The sequence below is a fragment of the Trematomus bernacchii genome, unplaced genomic scaffold, assembly GCF_902827165.1.
Source record: "Trematomus bernacchii unplaced genomic scaffold, fTreBer1.1, whole genome shotgun sequence".
In the NCBI taxonomy this organism is placed as follows: domain Eukaryota; kingdom Metazoa; phylum Chordata; class Actinopteri; order Perciformes; family Nototheniidae; genus Trematomus; species Trematomus bernacchii.
The window spans coordinates 3,214,627-3,229,723 of NW_022987607.1; the positions used below are offsets into that span (position 1 = coordinate 3,214,627).

Here is a 15,097-nt window from a genome sequence, read left to right on the forward strand (position 1 = left end):
GAGCACCATAGAGTTCTTTGTAACCAAATCTCTCTCAGAGGGGCGTGGGGAGGGGCTCCTTATTTTCATCTAAAGTAACAGACAGAGAATCAGCACTTTGGAAACAGGGCTGAAACAGAGGGGATTATGGGTAATGCTGCAATGATCTGTTTGGTGTTTCAGCCAATCAGAGACAGGCTCTGTATATATCTGAGACCTATAATATATTGATGAAAAACAGTAAAATAGGGGACCTTTAAGTAAAAACATTGAATGACTTGGAGTTAGGAACACAACCTTGCTCACAATCTCCTAATACTGAATATTTTGAGGACAACGCCTCGTGGAATCAGAAAACTCTTCTTGGCATGTTGCTAGGCGATGCATTAATATTAATGTTGTTTTTTTCTCCGAACGTGTGCACTCGCAGCCCCTCTTGGGATAAAATGAAGCTTAAGATATCTCCATCTCACTGATACTTCTTTTATCCTCGTTAAAACTCAAATCAAAGGTTTGATGCTGATATGTTCAGCCGTTTTCTGACATAATTGAAAAATGTGGTGTTTTGATGAGATATTCGAATGTTTTCAGATTTACTAGCTTATTTAGGGTGAATTTCAGAAAAGTGACATGTCAAGTAAAAGCATCGTGACTTCTTCGTTTTAATCTTGGTTTTTTTCCATTTAAAGATGGTTTTAAATAAGAGAAATGAATCGTTCACCCTCTGCTTCACCCTTTCCCCCTGCTGAGCTTTTAGCCTGAAGTCTTTGTCGTTTCCTCCCCACACCTCTCAGCAAAACCATTTTCCTGGCACTGAAACACAGATGTTATCCATCTGATTAAACGTTCAAGGTTACATCTCCAAATACATCAAAGTCTCCCAAAAGAAAAAGCGTGACAGCCAACATGTCCGGGTTGCCTAAAGGTGCGAACTCAAATGTCTTTCCCATCATTTTTCTTCCTAGTTCGGTCAAATGAAAATGTATTAGCGTAAACAAGACTCAGCCGATAGAAGGGATTATTGACACTGAAAGGATCTACTCATCTTTGTTTACAAGGACTAAAAGGGTTGAGGAAATCTGCCCAGGAAAATGAAAAGCCAGTTGAGAAAAGTATCAACATTGAAAAAGATAGTTGGTGCATTGTTTGAGTCATTTCAATGTTCTCAGCTTTCTTGCTTTTCATTTACGATGTCTTGTTTGATTGCAGTAAATCTGAAAAGGTCAACTGAGGATGTTCAAACGTATTCCTTAAATGTTATGGATTGACAGAAACAATCCAATTCAACCAATTTGGAGAGTTTGGGGGACAAAAAACTCCCATTGGAGGGAAACTTTGGGGTTTTATAAAACACTACAAGAAAGGACAAAGCACAAAAGGGCCCCTTTAAAGTCTTAATGCTAAGCTAAGCTAGCCATCTACTCATTCCAGCGCTATTCATAACACACAAACAGTATTGTCTTTGTCTTGGAAACAAAGCAAATACATATATTTCCCAGTTTAACTTTTCATAGTCATTTTACTGTCATGCACTATTGCTACTTGTCAACACCGACTGATCACCTTTTCTCCTTTCTTCTTTCTAGAGATCGAAAAAGTTCAGAAAGACGAGGACAAGGATGACGAAAAGTTCATCGACGTCGTCATCAACAAGAACATGAAACTGGGCCAGAAAATTTTAATACCAGTCAAGCAGTTTCCTAAAGTAAGTTCTACAGAACCACATGTCATTCTACAAAAAATGAGCATATATACAGAATTGAAGATGATGGTATTTATAGATAATGAATCATCTCTGGTTATGATTAAGATTCCCTACAAGATGCCACTTGACACATTTTGTTGAAGCTTCATGTTATTAGATGTAACATTTCCGGCGTACAGGCAGGATGTTTGCTGACAGAACTGGGGTAGATAGTATTATATTAAGGGGTGTTACTTCCTGCAAGAGTTGTTTAAGTGTAAATCCCACCCTCTCCTCCCTCATACACACCCTTCATTACGCTGACCTTGGTCAACGATGCTTTGATGTCTCGGTATATTAATTTGTCAATGAATATTTATGAATATGATTCAAAGGAATTATCTGGTGCTGGATTTCATTTTCTTGAGTGTGTAGTTGATTTCTTACTCACACCTCGGTTCTGGGGTTTATTTCCAACTTCTCGAGGTCTTTTTCTCATGAATTCGGAGGGTGAGAGTACGTATAACTCAAGTCCAGTGGTGCATGTAACTAAGTACATTAACTGTACTTAAATACAATGTTGAGTTGCTTTACTAGTATTTAGTATTTAAGTGTTTTGCTACTTTGTACTTCTACCCCACTCCAATTCAGAGGTACATGGTGTACTTCTACTCCACTACATGTATTTAATACCTTTAGTTACTTCACAGATGAATGATGTGAAATATAATCAAGCCTTAAATCAGACGTTAGTTCCACCTGGAGTAAATCCACAAGCTACCCTGCAGTATACAAAGTCATTCAAACTAGCTGCACCTTTACCAGCTTTGAGAACACTTTCATGATCAATCATTATAAAACATATCATATATTATTCTGAAATGGACCAATCTGCACAATCACTACTTTTACTGTCGCTACTTTCACTATATTTTGATGATAATACTTTTCTACTTTTACTTGAGGAACAATTTGAATGCAGGACTTTTACTGTAACTGAGTATTCCTACACTCTGGTACTTCTACTTTTACTCAAGTACCAGATCTGAGTACTTCTACTTTTACTTTTGGTACTTAAACCAATATATACATACTTATACCAGTATATTTTGATTAGTTTGACTTGAGTAACATTTTGAACACAGTTCTTTTACTCGTAACAGAGTATTCCTACACTCTGGTACTTCTACTTTTACTTATGTACAAGATATGAGTACTTCTACTTTTACTCAAGTACAATATCTAAGTACTTCTACCTTTACTCAAGTACAATATATGAGTACTTCTACTTTTACTTTTGGTACTCACACCAATATATATATATATATATATATATATATATATATATATATATACGTATACTGACTTGTATATTGACTTGAGTAACATTTTGAATACAGGACTTTTCTTGTAACACCCTATTCCTACACTTTAGCACTTCTCCTTTACTGTTAGTTCAAGATCTGAGTACTTCTCCCCCCTCTGATAGAGTCCAGTACAGTGAGCTTCCCGTTGACTTCCACATGAAGCCGTTTTGAGCGATCACACTGTTGCCACATCTGAGTGCACTTCAGCCTCGCCCCCACGCACGAGGAGCCTTCAGGTTTTATCGGAGCCTTTTGCTCGATGCATGACAGGGATTTCCCGCTGGGAGCACGATGGGGAGGCTGGTGTAAAAGTGAGAGGCTTGCTCTTAGACGGGAACATCACTCAAGTTTTCACCTCAGCCCTCGGGGGGGAAGGACAGCGGTGTGTGGAAAGAGACAGGGAGGAAACTCAGTACAGGAGTCAAACTCTGACCCAGTAAAAGCTCGACAGCGACGACTGGGCTTCACAGTAAGATGCATTTCTGCTCAATATCACTAGAATGTTAATGACATGCACGCGGGGTGTAAAAATCAACACCCAACATTTGATCTGCTCACTCTGAAAACCTAGCTGTTTTTGATCTGTGACATCCTTATTACCAGCTGCAAATTACGTTAATGGTTGGTTTTGCATTAACTCTGAGAAAGGTACTGACATGCACTCTCTGATAAAGAGAGGACATTTATTTGTGGCGAGGCCTGAGGGTGGTGTGTATGTATACGTATCATCTGGAGTCTGTTCTAAGCCTCGCCGTTAAATAGATTTGTTTTGACATCTTTGATAATTACAGTAATCGTCACTGAAATGTCAAAACTTGTGAGCAATGGGATTTTTTGCGGTGAGAAAGGAGGAAACGTACAACAATAGAGTTGTGGTTTCATAAATACTTACCATTCAAAGTTCATGTCACACAACTTAGATCAAATACTTAGCCTTCTTTCAACGTTTCTACATCAATGCTTATTACCTGTAAGCGCTGATTTGTTGATTGCAGACCAAACAAGACTGTAAGAGTATCTGTAACCAATTTAGCTTAGCATGTTAGCAGGCTGACATTTGCTAATCATCACTAAGTACAGCTGAGGCTAATGGGCAGGTCATACAACGAGCATCTCTATTACCAGCTAATCACCAAATGTAAGCTATTGGTTGGTTTTGCATTAGCTCTGAGAAAGGTATTGACATGCACTCTGATAGAGAGAGGACATGTATTATTGGTGAGGCCTGAGGGCGGTGTATTTATGTATGTCATATTATTTGGAGGCTGATCTAAGTATCACCGTTAAGTAGATTTGTTTTGACAGCTGTGATAATTAGAGTAACTCATTGTCACTACAATATCAAAACTTGTGAGCAAAGGGATTTTTTGGGTTGAGAAAGGAGGAATCGTTCAACAATAAAGTTGTGATTTTATAAATGCTTACCCTTCAAAGTTCATGTCACAAAACTTATATCAGACACTTAGCCTTCTTTCAACATTTCTACATCCATGATTATTACCTGTCAGTGCTGATTTGTTGATTGCAGACCAAACAAAACTGTAAGAGTATCCAACCCAGTCTCACGGCATTTCGTGTTATAGTCACGAAATTAATGCAATCTATTGATTCGTGTTCACCAACACGATTTTCCCCTTTTCTTCGTGTCACACAGAACGATTTTAAAAGCAATGTATTTCTATTGGTAGTATGTTTCGTGCCTGCACCACGTCTTTTTGTCCGGTCGGGTCTTGGAAGACCAGAAGCTGTGTGGTTCATAAAAACATGTTCTTACTCAATATCTTACCCTAAGCCTAACCCTATCCCTTTTATTTTAAATTGTATAATGTCTGAGTTTTGTTGCCGTCAGTGAGGAAAAGAAATGTCTCAGAGCCTCAGAATACTGACATCTGTATTTTATGTCATCTTTTTTTCCTTCTAATTTGTTATTATTTGGTGCAGGCACGAAACATACTACCAATAGAAATACATTGCTTCTAAAATCGTTCTGTGTCAGAATACTGAAATCTGTATTTTTTTAAATCTGTTTTTCCTTCTAATTTGTTATTATTGACATTGCTTTTAAAATCGTTCTGTGTGACACGAAAAAAATTGCGAAATCGTGTTGGTGAACACGAATCAATAGATTAATTTCGTGACTATAACACAAAATGCCGTGAGACTGTGTTGGAGTATCTGTAACCAATTTAGCTTAGCATGTTAGCAGGCTGACATTTGCTAATCATCACTAAGTACAGCTGAGGCTAATGGGCAGGTCATACAACGAGCATCTCTATTACCAGCTAATCACCAAATGTAAGCTATTGGTTGGTTTTGCATTAGCTCTCAGAAAGGTATTGACATGCACTCTGATAGAGAGAGGACATGTATTATTGGTGAGGCCTGAGGGCGGTGTATTTATGTATGTAGTGTCATCTGGAGGCTGATCTAAGTCTACGAGGTTCACCGCTAAACAGATTTGCTTTGACAGCTTTGATAAGTAGAGCCACTAATACGCTGTTTAGAGCTCCAACAAGCCACCGAAGGAAGACAAATTCAATTTGTTCTATCAGACGGGTGGCAGAAGAAAGAGTGATCGGTCTGACTCGAATGGGTTTTTCTCCTGCAAGCATCACCTTTTGGCTTTTGGCATTGAAGTGGCACAGACATTTTCTACAAATAGCCATTTAGCAGCACGTGCAGAGAGGTTAAATCCATCCTCACAAACATCGCTTTCTATCAAAATGAAGCATATGCTCAAACAAGTCTTTTTTTAGAGAAGACAAGATTGAATTAAAACCTTAATCTAGCATCTTAACCAAAAACAAATTAAACAAATCTCAAATTCAAACTGACGCAGATGGACCAGGTAGCTGCAGAAGAGGATAACGGCCCGTCCACACGGCAGCGTGCGTTGCTTCAACGGAGACGCTTCCCATTCACTTTGAATGGGGTGACGTCAAGCTTTGCCGAACTGCATTGTGGTTCCGTCGCGTCGCTTTGCCTCCGTTGCTCGCTTCGTAAATTGAGAAAAGTTCAACTTAAATCATATGCCAGTACAAGCGCTAGCCAATCAAACCGCGTGCTTGTGTGTCCGGGGCGGGAGATGAATGTGATTGGTTGTTGGGCGCGTGCCAGGCACGCCCACCGGCAAGCTTCAACGTGACGGAACCGTGTGGACGTACCGTGAGGGCATCGTGTGATTTATTTTTCATTCTACCAAAATATTTATTTTTATTTTGAGGTTAGAGTAAAAATTCAAAAATGTAAATCAGAACTCTAAAAAAAAATGTTTTTCTGAAAATAGCTTTTTCTCAGATTCTGACTTTTTCTCAGATATCAAAAAACAAAAGGACTTTTTTACCCACATACCCAAATCACCCTGTGCCTTAAACTGTCAACAAAAAAAACCATACACCACGTCTCAAATGAACAAAAACAGCAAGGAAATCCATATTTAACTAATCAATGAACAGCTCCAACACTTACAGTACAGAAATAGAGATCCCAATATTTGAAATCATGATTGAAGCACACTGTCACATACTCATGAACTAAAAATACCCCTCCCTTTGAACAAGGATGCTATATATCAGCGCTCATCTGTACATTCGCAGGATCTGTGGTTCTCTGTCTCTTTATTTTTATAGAGAGCATCTTTTGTCAGAAAGCCCCGCAGGCCGTTAGCGAGGCGTAAGGAGTCCCACTGGTTTATCTCCAGTTCAGACTGTGGCTTTTCGGTGATTTATCCTCCTGCCGTCCTGCTGTCCTCAGCACAATCCCCTCTCTCTCAGCACACCTTTCGCCAGACTCGCAGTATTACATTCAGAAAATGATGAAAAGATCTCAGATGTGCCTCCCTCCCTTCCTCCCTCCTTTCCTCCATCCCCTCCCCCTGCATCCCCTTCAAGCTAAGTGTGATTAATCAAACATCCTTTCCCTTCTTGTGTCTTCCTAATCATCCATCTTTCTTTTGTTTCGGCTAAATATGTCAACAATTCCAATTCTGTTTTCACATATTAGGTTATTCTTATTGTGTTATAATTGTTTTGGTTGTGTTTGTAACTAACACCACGACCTGTGATTATAACTACATACATAACATACACCTTTCTGTGTTGGTCCTTAGCCTTAAGTGACAAATAAAATGCTACATATTTTCAAATGTATTTCACCTGAAATGTCCAGAGTAACATTATGATCTTTAGGTAAATAAATAACTCTCAACCATATAAGTCCTACATAAACATCTTTACCCCTTACATTTGTTTGGAGATATTGGCAAGAGTGATGATGTTAGACTAACATATGAATTTGTCCCTTTCCCTTCTTGTGTCTTCCTAATCATCCATCTTTCTTTTGTTTCGGCTAAATATGTCAACAATTCCAATTCTGTTTTCACATATTTGGTTATTCTTCTTATTGTGTTATTGTTTGTGTTGTGATTGCAACTAACACCACGACCTGTGATTATACTGTAACTCATCAGCTTTGATCGTGATGATTATAGACAGCAGCACAATCCTCTCTCACAGTTTACTGACATGAAGCAGTCTCCAGGAGCCCAGGCAGGTTTTTGTAAATCATATAATCCCTCATGATAACCAAAGCATTAGCTAAACCCCAGAGCATCAATCACAGGACGAGTCAGACGGATTCTGATTCCAGATAAACAGCAGGGATTAGCGTTATGTGTTCAGTAAGACTCCTATATTTGGAGGATATGACGAGCGGTATATCTGCAAACTGCTGGTGAAGCGTTTAAAGGTCCAGATTAAGACTTCTCCCTGACATTTACTGGCATTAGTTAAACAAACATGAAGCATGATCTCTGTTTAAATAGTCAGGAACTTAAACTAAAACCCAACCAATACCATTATTACATGTATGTCACTCTATATAATACTGTATGTAGAGGCTCAAGACAGTGTATGCCTTGTATGAGAATATACTAAAATACAATATAAACGGATATGGTGCAGTACTGAACTTCTAATCTACACATATTTCACATATTTTCAGGATTTCACACATTTGAATTTGGTCCGAATTGACAAACTATAATACTATATTGCTCTTGTAGTTGTTAGTGATAAACAAAATACATATAATTAAACATAATACTGTGACAAGATAGATTTTACATAATGTGTACTTTTACATGTAATACTTGAAGTACATTAAGATGTTTTTTCTACCACCAAGGATTCAACCAATAAGTACATTCATTTTTTTTTTCTTACAATCCCCTCAAAATTCATAATTAAGCCAATGTGCAGAGTGTGTACTTGTACTTTGTGATGCTTATGTTTGTGTACATTTACTTAAATACATTTTTTACAAGCATTTAAGACCATAGTATTTTTAAATCTACTTAAGAAAAGGATCTGATTACTTCTTCAAACGCTGGAAAACAGATTGTAAAAAGTGAACCTGCTAAATGTAGTTTGCATTTCCATCAAAATGTAAAACAAACGAATATTATATAAGTGTATATAATAGCATTTCCAGGGGACAGAGTTGCACAATCAGGTATTCGTTAGCAGATTAAGGCCAGCCATGCTTTTGTGCCTTTTTTTTTTACATACTCGCAAAATCACAATAAATCAAATTGACACAAATTGCACATTTGGGGCCAGTCGGGGCTCTTTGGGGATCTGAGGGCCCGAGGCTGTTTCACACTGCGCTCGGCGGTAATCCAGGCCTTCATGTTTTTTAGCAGTATGTATTTATATCTTCGTCAAATCTGACCACTTGCTTTGTGCTTTTAAAGCATTTTGATGTATTATCATGGACTGAAGAGATGTAACAAGGTCCCTGCTAAACTCACTAAGACTTTGAAGTCTTAAAGCGATGGTTTGGATTGTTTGAAGTCGGGTTGTTTGAGATACTTTTACATAGTCAGTGGTGATTTACTGAAACATTAAGAGGTTCAAATATAGCGTTCACTAAAGCTGATCAAATATATTTTGCTGCTGCCCCATCCAGAACTGTATACGGCTTAGCTTTCATGCTGGTTCTTCATATTACTTTAACTGCGATAAATGATAGTTTATTCAATTTTTTTTAAATATATATTTTTTTATATATTTGTTTTTGTATTTGAGATTGTGGGAAACGGTATTTCAATCTCTCTGTCTGTACAAACATATTGAAAGATTGACAATAAAGTTGACTTTGACTTTGATTTGATGTGCCATGCATTCACGCTCTCTACCGTAATATATTTGGCCAATCAGAAGAAGCCCTACTGCTCTAGATGTCCCGCCCCCCCATGTAGAAGTCGTGCTATTGGCTGAAGAGTAAAGCATATGGGAGAAGGAAGAACTCAATGAACAGCACGTCTGTTATTTGGAAGTATTTTGGTTTCAAGAATTATGACGTTTTCAAAACAAGAGTTTCATGTAAATCAATCCGACCTATTAACCTGCACAGCCAGTGTATTATTTGCTCGACCACAGGGGCTTATATGAAGATAATAAAACCAGATTACACAGTTAAAACCTTTCTTGCCGGAAATAAGAATAAGACGCCATGGGTTTAAATATTAGACCGACCACCACAAAATACATTTAAGAACTTGAATGGATCGAAAATAAAGACCTTGCTGAGAATTAAAAACATTACCAGGCAGGACTTCTCTTCATGGTTCTGGTACACCGGTTATTTAGAACATAATGTAGTGTATTGTCGTTTATATCCAAGAACATTGTCACTCTTTTCTCATCTACCAGGTGTTTCTGTTTCAAACTGCCCACTGCAGACAGCAAATGCTCTAAATGAAAAGCAGCATTTGTTCTCTGCTCACCTACAAGCCGGCATCTAATTGCCTCGCTGGTTTCACAGAAACACAAACAGGTTGCCGAGTAAATGTATGTTTGCGTCAATTTCTATTTCACAGTCTAATTTTCCATTATTGTGAATGTGCTCCTTATGCTCTCCGTCTGATTGCCTGTGTGAGCACATATGGCCGGACACTGTGAAAGCCAAACAGATGAGCCTTTCCATTGATCAGAACAGCAGCTTTTCTTCTTGTTCGGCCATTTTTATTTATATATTATTTAGTGATATAGGAGTTACAAGACAAGTGCATACAAGTACAGTGTCACAGATCCACTGTGTGTGTGTGTGTGTGTGTGCGTGCGTGCGTGCGTGCGTGTAGCCATTTCTATAAAGAATGCTGTTGGTAGATGACTGAGATATCAACACTAACATCCCGAACACCTTGTGAGATACACAACCTGTCAGAAGGATGGCCCGGGTGCACACAAGCTGTAGTAACACGGCGATGTGTCGGCAAATCATTGTTCAAGAGATGCCACAACTCAGTGATCAAAGCTCCATCCAGGTGGAAATGATGGATGTGCAGGACAATCGGTTAAACTCTGCACATTAAAACATTTCCTGACAACCTCTGTTCTGTTCGCCCAAGTAGCGCTGTCTGATCCTTTTGTAAATGCCAACAAATCAGAAGGATCTTGTTTGCTTTGACAACTTTGAATGTAATGTTCCTCACCCACTATCCCTCCTCAACAACAGCATCATTAATACTGGAGCTCCACTTTTGGAAATGACCAATGTTGTCGCCACCACTTTGTTAAACATTTCTGAAAGTAGCTTGCACAAATAAGATAGATAGATATATAGATAGATAGATAGATAGATAGATAGATAGATAGATAGATAGATAGATAGATAGATAGATAGATAGATAGATAGATAGATAGATGGATGGATAGATAGATGGATAGATAGATAGATAGATAGATAGATAGATAGATAGATAGATAGATAGATAGTTGGATGGATGGATAGATAGATAGATAGATAGATAGATAGATAGATAGATAGATAGATAGATAGATAGATAGATAGATAGATAGATAGATAGATAGATAGATAGTTGGATGGATGGATAGATAGATAGATAGATAGATAGATAGATAGATAGATAGATAGATAGATAGATAGATAGATAGATAGATAGATAGATAGATAGATAGATAGATAGATAGATAGATAGATAGTTAGATAGATAGATAGATAGATAGATAGATAGATAGATAGATTAGTACTTTATTGTTTATATGTTTGGGTTACAGCAGCATAAAAAACACAAGGCAATGTACATAAGAGAAACTAAGACACAGAAATAAACAGTCCAATATATTTCAGAAATAGAAATACAATAGCATACACAGTTTAAAGTAATTGTACACTTTTGATAATTGTACTCAATTCATATGGAGTTTATATACAGTATAACGTATCCATGAAGTCATAATGAAAGTCCACAATGGGGAAAGCCGCACGTCTTACATATTCATCACTCCAAGGTTAGCTGTGCAGGAGGCCACTTTGCCCGTTTGCAAGTGCAGGGTAGGTATTAGCACAGTGGGGCATGGTATTCACTGTGAGAATAGGACCCTGCATGATCACATTCAGCCACAGGACTTGGGGTAATTATAAAAAGTTGAAGGAACATACATAGCTTCAAGCTGCTGGAGTTCAGCCCGGCCTGGAAAAGAAAACCCAAGTGTTGCTCACAGCGTTAGAGCGAATAACTAAAGCTCCCCTCTCAAATCCGTCACCCAGGTATTGGCAGGAGCCGCCCTAATAAGCAGCTGCCTTCTGAACAAAAGGCAGGAGAGATATAGGTTAGGTGTAGTACCAAACTGGGGTTGTTTTTTTACCTCCCGCTAGCTAATTGATGACCTAGATAGCGGAGGCAGACAGCTGTATAACTCACTGGTAAAGGAAAAAAAGGAGAGGGGGAGAAAAGGAAAAGCATCGCTCTCCTTTTGTCTTCCTGACCATCTCATCCCGAGCAAAGGTTGTATGACTTTGATGGGTGTCTGCACAGAACATACCTCCACACAGCAATGCATAACATTTATTTTTTTACGGCCGGTAAAGCGGTGACCTTGTGAAGTAATCCGAGCCGGGAAGCTTCTGATAGTCGGAGAAACGCCGGAGGCAGACGAGTTCAATGCTAGCTCGAACATGCACGTTATGATAATTTGTTTTAATGTATTCAAACATTCAGGAACATGCAGTTTGAAAGATTGAGGACATGTTTCTCACTGATAACTGTCAAGTAAAGTTCTGATTTTACAAAGAAAACTGTATATTTTAATATATTCATAGTTAATTTTTACATTTCCAATCAGAATGATAAATAAGCAGTCCAATGGTAATGATTTGTGTGGTTAATAATCCCTTCTTCATGTTTGTAGTAAACTTGTTTGATCTCTAGAAACATATATCTGCATATGAATACAGAATCTGTAGTCTACAGGATTTCGGTATCAAAAGCGTTTTGATTGCTGCTAAGACATCTGCATTTCTCTACATGGATCAAAAAGGGTTTATCTCATCTTATCTTCTGTTTGTAGTCCAAGAAGTATTGACCAATCCCGTTTGAGTTAGCTTTGGTTGCATTGAAGTCAACAATAGGGACCCAAGGTATTGTTAAACAATTATCTTAAGATTAGTTTATAAGCTAGCTTGTAAATTGGCTCCTTCTAAGACAACCTGACGTTTTCTTTCGACTACAAATTAGTTGGTTAAGCTACTGGTGAGATGTTATTGATTGTTGTGTCTGTTCTCTGTCTAGAGGGGCACTCTGATTTTACATTTCCAAGTCAGGGGAGACCCTGTAAAAATAGTTGTCTTCTGTAGCTCTGAAGGGAACTTTATCAAGTCTTAAAGGTCCCCTATCATACTGTTTCCCATCAATATATTATAGGTCTCAGATATATCCAGAGCCTGTCTCTGATTGGCTGAAACACCAAACAGATCATTGCAGCATTACCCATAATCCCCTCTGTTTCAGCCCTGTTTCAAAAGTGCTGATTCTCTGTCTGTTACTTTAGATGAAAATAAGGAGCCCCTCCCCACGCCCCTCTGAGAGAGATTTGGTTACAAAGAACTCAATGGTGCTCTAGGAGGAGATTCAGGTGATAAGGTGGGGGGGGGGTTACCTTGGTTGCTGATTGGCTAATGGTTACACAAGACAAAACATCGTTATGACATCATAAAGTGGCCAAAATCTGATCAGCTCATTTTCAGACAGGTTTTTATAGAAATGGATCAAAAAGAGAGAGAATCTTTGTTCCTGAAACTTTCAGAGTCTCTTTCCACAGAGGGGACACATGTTGATGAAGAAGAGACATGAAGAAGAGGGGACACATGTTGATGAAGAAGAGACATGAAGAAGAGGGGACACATGTTGATGTAGAAGAGACATGAAGAAGAGGGGACACATGTTGATGAAGAAGAGACATGAAGAAGAGGGGACACATGTTGATGAAGAAGAGACATGAAGAAGAGGGGACACATGTTGATGAAGAAGAGACATGAAGAAGAGGGGACACATGTTGATGAAGAAAGAGACATGAAGAAGAGGGGACACATGTTGATGAAGAAGAGACATGAAGAAGAGGGGACACATGTTGATGAAGAAGAGACATGAAGAAGAGGGGACACATGTTGATGAAGAAGAGACATGAAGAAGAGGGGACACATGTTGATGTAGAAGAGACATGAAGAAGAGGGGACACATGTTGATGAAGAAGAGACATGAAGAAGAGGAGACACATGTTGATGTAGAAGAGACATGAAGAAGAGGGGACACATGTTGATGAAGAAGAGACATGAAGAAGAGGAGACACATGTTGATGTAGAAGAGACATGAAGAAGAGGGGACACATGTTGATGAAGAAGAGACATGAAGAAGAGGGGACACATGTTGATGAAGAAGAGACATGAAGAAGAGGGGACACATGTTGATGTAGAAGAGACATGAAGAAGAGGGGACACATGTTGATGTAGAAAGGACATGAAGAAGAGGGGACACATGTTGATGAAGAAGAGACATGAAGAAGAGGGACACATGTTGATGTAGAAGAGACATGAAGAAGAGGGGACACATGTTGATGAAGAAGAGACATGAAGAAGAGGGGACACATGTTGATGAAGAAGAGACATGAAGAAGAGGGGACACATGTTGATGTAGAAAGGACATGAAGAAGAGGGGACACATGTTGATGAAGAAGAGACATGAAGAAGAGGGGACACATGTTGATGTAGAAGAGACATGAAGAAGTGGATTTTTCATAATAGGTGACCTTTAAGATCACATGTGTAACCTAGGGACTAAAAACTGAATATTGGGAAGTGAGTGAATAAAGGTTTGCTGGTGTTCAAGGTTCAGTACAGTTTCTGTAATGTCTGGCCAGTTCAATGTTCTTAAATTGTATTTTTTGCGGGACATCTACCTTTCAAAGGGTTGAATACATAGTTTGGATTTTTGAAGTGGGGTTTGACGAGGTACTAATCCAAAGTTAGGGTTTAGCAACTGTACATGTACATGCCGGTCTCTACGCCACCATGTCTCAAATGTCATATGTGTTCATGACTATAATCATCTTAGTGATGTCCACTCCATAGCTGATGGGCCCCTCAGTGTCTAACATGATATTCTAACGTAAACAAATCACATGAATAAAGTAAAGACACCAGGATACTCTTACAAATGTATGTTTCGGACAGTCTCATCCATCATCTGACTCTTTAGTCCATTGTTTTTGTCTAATTCTACCCTAACTAGCATTGGTTATTTGTGGTTTACTACATACATACATACATACATACATACATACATACATACATACATACATACATACATACATACATACATACATACATACATACATACATACATAACTCATTTCTAAATTGTTCAAAAACGTTTTAGATGCAGTAACTCGAGCTACATCTGTATAGGTCCAAAACAATGCATCTTGGTTGTAGATTTCTACCATGGGTAACTCAACATGTTAGAAAATGATTGTATTTTTTTTAAAGGCATCATTTCCCCCAGGGATGCTACATTTAGCCTTCCCATTATCACCTGCTCCAACCAATTTATTGATTTAATAAAACGTTGTCAGCTGCCAAATCCCAGTGAAGAAGAAAAATAGTTGATCACCTTCAGTTGTTGCCATGGAAACTATATAAGTAAGTGTGGGGAGTTTTTTTGTCAGGCTTCCTCACCTGATTAGTGGAAAGTTGTCAGGTCAGTCAT

General features: G+C 38.5%; 1 protein-coding gene across 1 annotated transcript in view; it reads left to right on the forward strand.

Annotated features, from left to right (window-relative positions):
* khdrbs3 (KH domain containing, RNA binding, signal transduction associated 3) overlaps positions 1-15,097 on the forward strand; it is a 150,113-nt gene that overhangs the window by 58,371 nt on the left and 76,645 nt on the right. Inside the window, exon 2 of the mRNA XM_034131084.1 lies at positions 1,566-1,684. Within this exon, the coding sequence (XP_033986975.1) occupies positions 1,566-1,684 (119 nt within the window). The remainder of the gene's footprint in view (positions 1-1,565; positions 1,685-15,097) is intronic.